The 13105-nt window shown below is 40.9% G+C and overlaps 1 protein-coding gene across 1 annotated transcript in view; it reads right to left on the bottom strand.

Moving 5' to 3' along the window:
- The window catches only part of LOC104466543 (protein TANC1-like), a gene marked incomplete at its 3' end in the record, with an annotated part of 34102 nt that extends 33862 nt beyond the window's left edge, over window positions 1–240 (bottom strand). Inside the window, exon 1 of the mRNA XM_010079988.1 lies at window positions 52–240. Within this exon, the coding sequence (XP_010078290.1) occupies window positions 52–240 (189 nt within the window). The remainder of the gene's footprint in view (window positions 1–51) is intronic.
- Between the last annotated feature and the right edge of the window lie 12865 nt (window positions 241–13105).

Genomic DNA, 13105 nt, shown 5'->3' with positions numbered 1-13105 from the left:
CACAGCCCCCCCCGAGCTCACGGGTCACGGGCCCCAGCACAGCAGAGCTACCGGACAGGATCCACTGCACCCCCAGAGCTCACGGGTCACGGGCCCCGGACAGGATCTGGGCGAAGATCTCTGGGGGCAGCCGATGGCCTCCTCCGCCTGACGGGCTCTCTCAACGGACCTACAAAATCTGTTATTCCTGCAGTACAGCGTGGAGAGAGGCTCTACATCCACACAAGTGCTGTTACTCATGGCTGGCTACAGTTGAATTGCACACATGGTAATGTGGGATGGCAAGATCCATTTTCTATGCTTGTATCATCCTTCCTTAAGCCTCTGAATCTATCCTGTGCATTCGACTCATCCTAATCCTGCATTTTCTGTTTTTTATTTTGTAGAGATGGGGCTGATGACCAAATCCACCCATTTCATCCAACTTACAGCAAAATTCCCGGAAGATATTTGGATCTACATATACAAGAAGACAGACCCCAAATTAACAAACTTGTGGGATCCACAAGGTCATATATTATGCTTTTCACACAACAACTCGATATTAGGGAAACAATACTAGAAAGATGCATGAGTAATAGCTGCCAAAATACAATTTGTTACAATCCCTGAATATCACCAGATGCCACACGTTGATGCACACAGAAAACCAAAATTATTTGTTACTAACTTAAAGGTTAGTAATTTCAAATATTTTAGCTACCAGAACAATACCTTAAATTTACATCACATTTCTTGGTCTCTACTCTAAAGCAGACATACATCAGTTCTGGAGGAGGAGAAAGATGACACCTCACAAGTTTTTTAATAATGTCAAATTAAAACAGAAGGAAAGGTCCTGTGAAATCCCACTTTCTTATTTTTAAAACCTCCGAGTTGTACATTTTCCACTGCCAAGTAGCCTCCGGACAAAAAAGTTTCATAAGCATCAATCAACACCAGAGTTCTTATTCAGTGGTCAAAGTAACCATGGAAACAACTTAACAGCTTTAAAACCACACACAAAAAGCTCAGAGAATGGAAATCAAATCCCAGTTTAGTTGCACCTAGGGATGCAACTGAAAGGCATAATCTGATTAACAAACTACTTTTTCCCCCTTAAGACACAAAAAGACACAAGGATGACTGACTAAAGTAATGATTTTGTTCAGCCTGAGATCCTAAAAGAGAACTTGAACTTTGAGATTAAACTAATCCTTCTATTGAACGGAGAGGATAACCAAAATGAAAACCTTTACAGTGTATATGTCAGTATGAAACATCATAAAACACACCTAATTCTTCATTCAATACAAGCTGCTTAGAAACTAGAAGAATGCTAACTACTTTACCAAAATATACGTAAACTGGAGTTTGGTGCAGATGGTGAAATACGGATTATTTTAACATGAAGGTATAGGACTGCAACCTTCAAAACAGTGAAAGGTAAAACAACGAAAATGCAGATTCCTTAAGTTTGAATATTGACAGTGGCTACAGAACAGACAACGTTCCACAAACTTATCTCAATACGTATTTCTGAGATAGGCTGACAGAGAAAAAGACAAAAATCAGCTATCTACTGAAGTGAAACAAAAGACTCTCAACCCATTTAAAAAATGTATCTGATATAAAACTGTGCTCTAGCAGAAGAAATCTTAAATTCTGCAGTTCTGCTTCAGATGTTTTAAAGAACATCCCTGCTGAAAAAGCTTCCTTGGAGCACATGGGGTGAGGTGCACCCACAGCAGCTCCCAGACAAATGGGAACCTGACTAAAACAGCCCAGCTCTGAGCAGGTTCCTCTGGCATGACCTGGAAAGCAAGGGCGCCGTCAAAAAACCTTCCCATGGTACAGCTGCAAACTTGGCCCTTTTATAACACATTTGGGGCAGGAGAGAGAAGGTGGCACAAACCTGGGTGCCACCGCTGACTATCCTTAGGAAGAGAACGTTGATAGGACGGGTCTGGGGCTACGTGTCTACCAGGGCCACTGCTGGCTTACCTCCTCAGAGACAAACGGACAGCCAAGACAGGAACCCAGCGTTCCCTCGAGAAGAGAGCACAACCGGCAGTGAGCCTGGTGGGGTCTCGCCCTCAGCCTGCACGCCGTGGTTCTGTCTGCAAGCTGCCCTGGCATTTCCAGGGGAATAAAGGAACCACTAAACTTGTCAGCCTCTAGCGCAGTGCTGTTGGTAAAAGCTGCGAGGGCGGCAGGGCAGTGGAAACGGGGCCCAGAGAGGCTGTGGGGTCTCCATCCCTGCAGGCTTTCACAAGCTGACAGGACACGGTCCTGGGTACCTGTGATGCTGCGATTCTGGGATAACTTCTGCACATACAGCCACCACTGAAACTCTGCAAAGCTCTTTGGAGACTCTTTACCAGGAAAAGCCGGAAAGGCGAGCTCCTTTGCTATTTTAGAGCAGGCACAATGGTCTGAGCTGAGACAGAATTAGATCGCATGGACATGGGGAGCATGCAAAAGATGGCAACGACGCTAACTACTGCTGGGTTATTTTGCCAGCTGCTTTACAGGAGGCTTCGACTCTCTTCACACCAAGCACCCCGCAACAACTCTATGAATACTGCTGAGTTTTGAGAACATCACCAGTAGCAAACCGCACCAAACCACATGTACATGCAGCACTACGGAAAGAAAGACTGTCTCTGCAAACAGCAATATCCAACATTCAGGTGTGCTTACATATGACTGAAAGTCTTATTAAACTCCATTCTAGTTGGCAGGATGCGTTTCATCCTAACAAATGTTACGAAAAGGTGAGACTTTACAGACAAGTTCAAAAGGAAATTACGAGTGGGCAAAAGAAATCGGTTGTATGGCATAAGGAAAGGCACACAGCTGGAAAGCACCTTCCAGAACGAGGCATCACTATATCCAAGTAATAAGAAACTGTTTAAGAATTACCAAAACCCACTGGTTTTGATAGTTTAAAAAATAGTTTTCTTCTACGCTCCACTCCCATCCTATTTTTCAACAGAATTGACAAATATGGTGCTTTATTTTAATTGCAAAACGCTGATAATTGCCCTTTAAGGGATCTGTGTCTTTCAAAATTAAAATGCTTACGTGGTGTGCATGTACTTGTGCAGAAGGCACCCTGGGAGGACAGAAGGAGCCAAGTGACCCGCTCTGTGCAGCCAGCACAAGGTAACCCCTCACACCACTGCCAGCACTTGAAGAGAAATTCCTGGGAAGTGAAGCAGTTCACCAGCCAGCCTTCTGGGACAGGAAAGCAGGCGTCTGTCATGGAAAATACAGGCACCAGGGAAGATCAGTGTTTAATGCTCTTGCTCTTGATACTCTGGAGAGACCAGAAAAAGGGAGAAACTGGCCTGGAACGGGAAGAAAACTCATTGCAGCCTGAGTAACAGATGCAGCGAAGTGCATGGAGTGAGAAACACACGGAGTGAAGGTTAGAATAAAGGGTCCACATGGACAATCTTTGCCATGCTCATACCTGACAGTATTTGCTCATTTTCTGGCATTTACTTCTGAACTCTGGGTTACTTTTTCAGTACACAAAACACTAACGTTCTCTTATAGTGCTTACTTTAAAAAACAACCAATTTCTAAAGAAAACAGAGTGATAAATAGAGGCTATTAGGACCACTGAAGTAATTTCTATTTATGTGTTTCAAGGCCAGGATCTTTCTTTTTTTTGTTTTGTTTTGTTTATATGTACATGGGATATTATCACTGGAATTAGCTTCTGGGAAAAGATATTCACCACATTAAATACTCCTCAGAAAAAAAAAAAAAAAAAAAGGAGTTTAAACTCTTGAATAACTGTCAACAGCCGCAGAAAGCAGGCAAAGCAACACAGAATAATCAAAACCAGCTCCATATTTTAAGCATGAAACAATGCTTCTTCTGTTGCGAGATATTTTTAGAGTAACAACAAAAAGTCAAAACTGAAGTTTGAAAGTATTCCAGTACAAATTCAATGTTCCAGCTAGTGGATATGTGCTTTATGCACCACAATGTTCCTTTGCACTTAAAATTGAAAGCCCAGTATCACAGGAGTTTGGACAGAAAAAGCCAGCTGGATTTGCATATTTAGTTTTAAAATGCAAACTTATTTAATGGTTTCAAGCCTCTGAATTTGCCAGCAGGGTATCTGAAGCTCCTGATGCTCTGAGCTTGGCCACAAGTATATTAGTCAGACAGAAATGTTTAACGAGACACAATGCAGGATAGACGGGGTTCAAATACGCATTTAACTAAACAAGTTCCACCAAGAGCTGAACACTTACTGTTACAGGGAAATAACTCCAAAACACCCGATATTAAAATAATGATTAAGTAGTGGGTCTTACTAAAAGATTAGGCCTTCTTGCATCACAACTACACTTTCATTTTAAAGCAGCAGTTTAGATGCCACTAGCAAAAAAAAATTGTCAGTGAATGTAAGTCCATCATGTCCATCACTCACAGTGCTGCACTAGCGGCTGATGCTAACAGGAGCAGGAGAGAGAAAAATAAAAATGGCAGAACATCGTATGAGCCATCACAGCTCATGCTTTTGAAAGCCATGTTATTTTTCACAAATAATACTAAGTATAATCTCAATTTCTTAATTGTATCCGATTATATGTAAAAAAAAGGAAGAAATTTCAAATTCACAGATTCCATCAAACTTCTTTAAAACGTTCTGTAAAATGTTGATAAAGAGCAAGGCATACAAACAAAATAAGTAAGAGTATGCCCATCTACAACAGAACATAATGCAGAAATAAAAGCATCCATTCTATCCTAACATTCAAAAACCTGGCACACATATTTAGGTCAAAGATATAAAGATACTGGAATACAAGAAGAAGGAAAAACAAAGGAAACTAAGTCTCAAAAGAGTATTGCAAGAAATTAAGTCTGATCTACATGAGAATCAAACAAGATCCAAGAAAGACTTAATAATATGGAACTTCTTTGTAGCCCAAATTAAAAATCTGAACACGAAGAAAATAACGGCAGATACAATGCATACAAATACATAAGCACTTCAATAGCTTTTATTTCATCATCCAGAAATCAAAACCACTGACCTCATTTCTCCAGATTCTCTGCCTCTAAAGCACTGTAGCATTACATTCTGAACATTATCTGTTCGTTGACATGATGATGTCTCCCTTGTTATCTGAGCACAACACGAATGTCTAGCTAGCCTGTAAGTTGGAAAACGTAAGAGTCCCAACCACTTATCACATTAATTTCTACTGAAGTGAATGAAGTTTTCATGCATACTGTGTACTACATTTGATGTTAAACTTCTGGTGGGATTTAGTGCAGGAAGAACTCTGCAAACTAAGCACAATACTTCCATTATTCATGTTCCTTCAGGCCTGATATTGGGTCAACAGAACGACCAATGCCCATGCTACTGAAAAGCCATGTGAAATAATTGAGCATGTTCTGCTGAAATTTAATATACGGGATTTTCTTTTCTTTTTAAGTTGAAATACATTACAAGTATTTTATAGTGAATGGTCTTTTGCTTAGTAAGTAAAAAAAAATGCAGATTTCCAGAATGCAGGAAGTTGCTGGCTTTAGGACAGTTACAGAAACCGAACATAATTATACACTGCAAAGCAGTTGGCAGCTTATAAAACCAACAGGAAACTCACATACAAATCTATCTCTGGAGCATTTTTAAGCGTTTAAGAATGAGTAGCCGACTAGAACTTCTACTGAAACAATCATAATTAATAAGCATTTTTTTGTTTATATTCTGAAGCTTGTTAAGTATATTCTTTATCCTATCACCTCCCCATGGACAAGACTTGCAGGTAACCCTGCAGAACTTGCATTGGCTCCGACTCACTGAACTGTGACATGGAGATTCAAAAGTTTCTGTGCTATCCCAAAATAAAAAAGGGTCAGCTCCTCCCAAGAGAGACCGGAGGCTGAGACTCTCTCTGTGGCTACAGACGTGATTTTTAAAACCTCAACAAAAGAAACTGGAAAACACACGACACAAAACCCGCTACGAAAACAACACAGCACAGAGGAGAAATAAATTTCGAAGGCAGTTAGAAAGAAACACAGGGTAGAAATAAAGAGAAAGAGACAAGACTATCTTAAATCTAGAAAATAAAGTCCATTAACAAAACAAAAGCAAAAGGCAAAGAATAAGGAAGGAAAATGTGTGCCCTAAGCAGATGTCACCAGGACTAGTGAGAGCCAGACCAACAGGCTCCCATCAAAAAAGATGAGGTCTGCCACTCCTGACCAGAAAGGACACCTTTTAAGGAACCTCTAAAGGGCTTGGAAACTCAACGTTTAAAGGAATGAGTCATTTCTTTGATGATAACAACCTGGCAAATTGGAGAAAATACCATATTTTTAGTTGGTTTCTGAGACTGAATGAAAACCTTGAGAAACAAAAGGGAACTGAGAGAGTAATTGCTGTACATTTCCAGCTCACTGTACATGAGACAGTATAAAACCACAGAAACTAATGTTCCTCTTGGTTCCAAACATTCACAAAATAGTTTTCTGTTACTTTAGTGTGAACATTGCAGGTTGCAAGTCTTTCGTTCTCAAGTTCTGTCTTTCACCAAGTATGTACATCACTTTAATGGAAGGAAGGGTGACAAGATAAAACAAAAATCAACTTACAGATACTTATTTCCTTAAAACAATTAACTGTGTCTGAAGGAGTGTAAAAGCAGGTTGTTTCATACTGCAGAAAGCCTGAAAAAAAGCTGGATGCACAAAAACTTGGATGCTTGCGTCAAAAAATTGGTTTGTTTCAAATTCTGTTCCTTTAGCACATCAGCTTACCTAAATATGATATCAACTACCTTGTCTTCAAATCCACATTTACAAGTAAGTTCAGTTTTGAAAAGCTGTTCTATGCATTAACATGCTGTTCGCACTGGTCTCTGTTAATCAATGTTCATGCATGTTCACACATACTGATACACAATTGTGTATGTTAATTATGTATGCGCCTGTTTAAACACACTAATTTTGCTTCATTTAGATTTGACCTAATCCCACACAGCCACCTACCTGTCAATGCCTCCAGCCATGGCTAAATAAACCCATTTTAATAAAACAATTGTAGAAGAAACTACTACTGAAGCAACGGCAGGCTGTGAGCCCAGCTCTGTACAGCCAGCACACTGCTGCTGGAGGAGCCCAGGGTGTCCTTTTGTCGTGCAGAAGTGAGATTCCCCCATGGCAGCCTTCCTCCCGATTAGGGCAGAAGTTGTTCTATGAAGACCCTCTACAGTCCTTAGCATAGCACTTCAGTCTCTCTCCCAAAAGCATCAACACTAATTCTTGCAACCCTCTTTTTCAGGATAGACCTGAATTTAAAAAGTTATTAAAAACTGTAATTAACATACTCAGCAGTTAGATTTCAAAAATCTTATACACATCTTCAGCTCCTAAGTCCTCACATCAGGGCAAACAGGGAATACAAACATTACAATCCATACAAGCTATCTTTAAAAAAAACAGTCCTGATTTCTTTTTGTTCTTTAACCCTTTTACAGACTTTTTAATACTACAGCTGCACCTTCAATCCAGGAAAAAAAAAAGAACATTCTTATTTGCAGTGGTTCTGTCAGGCGACCAGATGTGAAAGCTATATGACACAGCCCATGCACAAACAGGAAGCTCTATTCTGCAGCACAGGAATTGTCCCACTCAGCTCTGAATTACGCAGACTTCCAGGCATTCCTTTTATACACTAGCAAACCCATGGGACAAAGGGTTACTCCCGTTTAAGAATAAGCTATTGCAGTTTAGCCTTCCACTCTGAGTCCAGCTGGAGTGAAACCATCACAAGTGGTGAGGACAGAGCTTCCAGGAGCTGCTGCTGCTCAGCTGCGATGCAACACCCCTGTCTCTCCTGTCTGCTGGGATGCCGAGTACCACAGCTTTGCCCCCACGCCTGAGCAGAAGCTGCCAAGCACATTCCTACGGTCTGTTCTGAAACGGCCGCAGCAGCTGCAGGTTCTGCTGCCTTCCAGCCGCTCAGCATTGTTCCTGAACCAGGTACATGTTGAAAAAGGACCACAGCACTCTTCCTGACCGGGTTCCACTTAGCACTACGGAGCTGCGCTTTCTCATCTACTTCCTGGGACATTCCGAAGCTCTGAAAAACCTGAAAACTTTCACAAAACTTCATCAGCAAAAAACTCAACTCTGTGTGCCCATGAAACTGAGAGAAGCATCTCAATCCACAATTGCATTACTCTCTTTAACGGTGCCTAGAAGGACAGAAGTTTCCACATTCACTGTCTCTCAGCTTCCATCATTGGCATACTTTTCATCGTTCTTTAGAGAGCAGTAAATTTTAAGAGCCGTTGTTATTAAGGACCTGAAGGGGCATGAAATGGGACAACTCTATAATGAAAAAAATTTCTATTTCTCATTGTGCGGAGTTTAAGGACCAGGGAGAGGAGTGAGCAAAAAATAAGCACTACAAAGACCAATGTTCTTTGCCTTGCCTCACACCCCTAAAAGCTGAGAAATGTCTTACAGCCGAAAGAACTGGAAGGCCCTTTGGAACATAGAGAAAACTACTGAACCAAACATAACTTTACAGGAAGTCCTGGATGCACACGTCTTTTCGAACTTTGCAGAACATCTTCAAATACAAAATAACCCAAAAACCTCTGGAATCTACTGTATAAAATTAATTCATTTTAAAAAGTGGCTCCTGCACTCCTCCTTACTCTTGCTTTCAGCAGCCAGGCATTATTCACTGATTTTCCCCAATACTTGGTTTCCATAACATTCAATTCATACATGAAACTGTAGAGCTTTGCTAAAAAACCAAGCCAACACAAAAAACCCAAACCAAAAATGAAACCAAAAAAACCTCCCACACTCTTAACACTCCCCTTGGTGTTAGAAAATACAGCAGCATTGTATTTGTAAAAACAAAAGGGAGAAAATCCTTCCTTCTGCACCCATTAATCCAGGCAGATGCGATGAGATCCTAAAATAAAAAAATATGTGTTTTCTGACCTAAAGGAAAAAAGCTTTTCAAGCTTCAGATTTTAATCAACGCCTGGTCAGAGCTCTGTTCCAAACAGCCTGATTTTCCTTTTCAGCTTAAACCAATTTCCATCCAGTATTTTAAGGAAAAATGTACCAATGAAAGCCTCACCACAGGAATCCTTAACCCGCTATGTTTAAACAACTCCAGCTGGTAACTAACTTCGAGTCAGCAGTACATACAAAATTAACGGGATGCCTTTCGCCTTGCTCTGTGATCACGTCTGGGCATCTTTGATCTAGTGTCAATGTTTTTTCTTTTCAGGATAGCTCTCATCATTCAGCCACTTAGAAAGAAACCGTGGTGGAGTGTGAACTTCAGAAGACCACAAGAATTTTCTGAAGCACATATTACCTCTCAGATGAACACTGAACTGCTTTTTGCAAAAGAACACTTGTAGGACTTAGTTTGAAAAGCTACAATGCAAGATACACGTAGAACTTGCTTGCCAAAGAAAATACGACTGTCCTGTTTTAAAGGTTCGCAAATGTGAATGCAGTAGTCTATGTTACATTCTGTAATACATTAAAGGAATATTTCTTTTTACTTTTTTTTTTATTCTGGGAGTAATAAATTCATGTTGCTCAAGAGCTTAAATTCACTCTTACAGATAATTCAGGATTTAACTCATCAGAAAGTCAGACATATTAGTCTACATTAATAGTCTGAAGGTAAAGATTTAACTGTGAAGAAAAGGTAACTGTCACTCAGGTCCATTAGCCTTCTAGCCATTGCAGCAAAGACTGCACAGAGCAGGCAGGTTTAACACCCCGCCACCAACACCCACTTCTGTAACTATTATTCCTTCTCAAAGGGCATTGCTGCTCCTTCTCTGCCCTCGAAAATTACAATCAGAGTTCTTAGTTGCCTGTTGTCCTGCAAGGCAATACAGATAAGAAGTGGCCTACTAAATTTATGATTAATAGTAAAATAAACTTTTTTTTTTAAAGTAAAATTTGTTGATGATTAATTTTACCTTCAAAAATCTCTGTAGTTAAAGCAAAAACTAGAACATTACAGAAGATTGATAACCAACTTAAAAACTTTGCACTGTATTTATTTTCAATAGTTTTTTCCTAAAAATATATTAATAATAATAATTCTATCACCCATAATACATATTTTTTTCTTCTGTAATATAATTGAATACGTAGTTTAAAATGTATTTCTACAGCTCAGGGCTCTGAACCCCTGCCCTTGGGCCACATTTGAGCTGGCAGGACAATGCACACAGCCTGCTCTCAGGATCTATGCTAAGAACCAAGAGCAAGCTGCCCTCATCTGTCCTTCCCAGCAGCAATTCAGGAAGGAGTGCACCAGACACACCTTCCAGGAAGCTCCAGACCTGCTGCTAATGCTCTGTGTGTAAGCAGTCCGGCCAAAACAGAGGGGAGGGCCCACAGCCGACAGACCCCCCAGCAGCTGGGGCCAGCAACACAGCCACCCGCTGCCCTCGAGATGGGGCATCACTGCTGCAACAGAACGGATTTATAATGCACAACTCATCTACAATACAAAGTATTTTATTAATATTCATACCTGAGTCTTTCTTGTTCCCTTTTCCACCCTCTCGGCTCTTTTTTAAAACTGCCTTTAACATTTTAAATGTTGCTCCTAAAGGATAACAGAAAGAAACAAAAATAAATGCAACATTAATAACGTCCATTAGCACAAACCTGAACAAAATAAAGACAGGATCAATACAAATAAAACAGTGAGGTCATCAGAAGTAACTTTTTGGTAGGTACATTTATTTTTTTACAACGTAGCTTGGTTAAGCAAAGTTCTGAAGCACAAGGAACGTTTTAATACTTGAACTAAGCAACTGGAGTTTGCTGTCTTCTCACATAGAAGAATAACACAGCATTCTCCACATTCCACATATAATTAAGGTTATAAGGCTAAGCCCGTGTAAGTTACTGTAAGACACTGGCAAAAATATACCAGAATAGAGGTCTAACTCCTGACCAGAGTTCATCAGCGTAGCTGGGGGAGCAGGCAGCACGGGTGACAGCGGGATGTGGTATGGCCACACAGCCGCTCTTCACCTCTGCGCAACGCACTGCTGACCGGCACGGGAAGCAGAACAAACACCCTGAATCACTGCACCGCTACGCACACGAGTGTGTGCCCATACATCCACGCCCGCGAGCACATGCTTGGCTGTCTTCCGCATCTCACATCTCACAATTCAATCCAAGTTAGCAGCAGTTGCACATTGCAGATGATTATTAATTACAAGAAAAATGTCTCTGGGATGTAAACCTGGAAGACAGCTAAGTTGGTTCAGTCTTCAGTTACAAAAGAAGTAAAATGGAATGAAAGGAATTATGAAGAGCACTTCTTCAAAAAGCTTTCTGGAGCATCTATGAATTCTAATTTCATTTGTATTCTCAATTTAAGAACTCCAATGTGATCTCATTTTAGAAAACTTGCTGTACAGAATACACAACAAGAAAAAAAAAAGTAATCTGACTATGCTGTCTTATGTAATGGATTGCCTTAAAACCCACGTGAAATCAACGGGAAAAGCAAAAATCTCCCATCCAAAATATATGGACGCTTCAGAAAGTTCACTTCTTTTTATGAAATAAAGCAGAAAAAGAAAAATCAGTACAGAGTTCTTAAGCTTCTGTGAATAACCTGACGCACATACAATTGATACTAACTGGAAAAAGGAAGGTTTCCAGAGCCTGTATGACACCCGACAGACAAACCCCAGGCCAGTTCCACACCGGTACAGCTGTGCCTCCAACGGATGTTCCTCCTGCGGCAGGATAACCTCTCAAGCAAGCTGTAGGGAGAAGTGACGCTCCTTGGGATCACACACCGCAGGGCGAGTAGGCACAGCACCTGCTCAGGATACCCACAGAGAATAAGACACCCTGCTCATACCACCCCTCTGCAAGCTGCTGCAGTAAAACAAGGTCTGGAGTGTTTTCAGGTGTTCTGCAAGGAGTGCAAACTAAGCAGCTCTGCCATTTCAGCACTACAAAAAACTGAAACAGTCCACAAACACACCCCCAAAACTGCACTATTTAACTGAAAAAAAAAAAATCAAATAAATGAAAAGAAAGCAAATATAAACCATAAATAAAATTCTGAAAATAAGCATCATTATACTATACCAGAATGTTGAACGCCAATTGGGAAGACTGAAGTGTTTTTTTAAGCGTATACTCTATGTGATTATAATATCAGTGACTCAGTATCAGTTGTATCCTGTAGGCAAAGGCTACGCGCCCGCTCTCAGCAAATCTGTCCAGCCATGGAGAAACGGGTGGATTGAAAGAACATGGTTAATGACACTCCCCTGTACAATGCTCCTTTTTTTGAAAGAAAGTATCTCCTAAAATTCAACCACAAGATCATGAGAAAGAAAAACGAAATGCAACATGAGGAAACATTCTCCCTTCCTCGCTTGTCTGGATGAGCTAGATACAGAGAGAATCCACAACACCAAATAATTTTCTGAAACTGAAAAACAGCACCGACAACTAGGAAAAGAAGGTTAAAGCAGAACACCTGAACCAGAATTGAAGTGCAGCCCTGGTTAGTTCCTCTGAAACGCCGTACGCTGCATGTTCTGCAACAGCCAGTTTCTGGGGGGGATGAAGATCGTCAGGTACTGCATTCTCCTCTCACTCACCACAGGTGTCCCCAATCGCTCCCCCTTCCCCAGCACTTCTATCTTCTAGCTTTGCAAAAGGAAAAGCAGCTGCTCTCTCCCTTACACAACAGCTTTCACAGAAAGCAGTAATGAGGATAAACAAGTGCTGCAAAAGGAAGAATGACTTTTCTGAGGAACTGGGACATGGTCAGCTGGAAACAGCTCATCTGGTGACACAAGAAAATAAACCACTCATCACTGCCTTTAAAACAAAGAAGTCATCATACCACTCTGTCTGGCACTGACGAGGCCTCTGCAGGAACCTCTGTTCCACTGTGGGCACCAAAATGAGAGGAGACAACGTCAGAGATCAGAGGTCCGGACACCACAGCTTTGGAGACTGAAAAGGTGGTTTATTTTTAAGAGCAGAAGATGAGGAGAGACCTAACCACATTAGCCTGTCATATATTTTAAGACTGTTA

This window comes from Pterocles gutturalis, unplaced genomic scaffold (genome assembly GCF_000699245.1).
Source record: "Pterocles gutturalis isolate BGI_N339 unplaced genomic scaffold, ASM69924v1 scaffold44319, whole genome shotgun sequence".
Classification (NCBI taxonomy): Eukaryota; Metazoa; Chordata; class Aves; order Pterocliformes; family Pteroclidae; genus Pterocles; species Pterocles gutturalis.
This window is presented reverse-complemented; position numbering and strand designations above follow the sequence as displayed.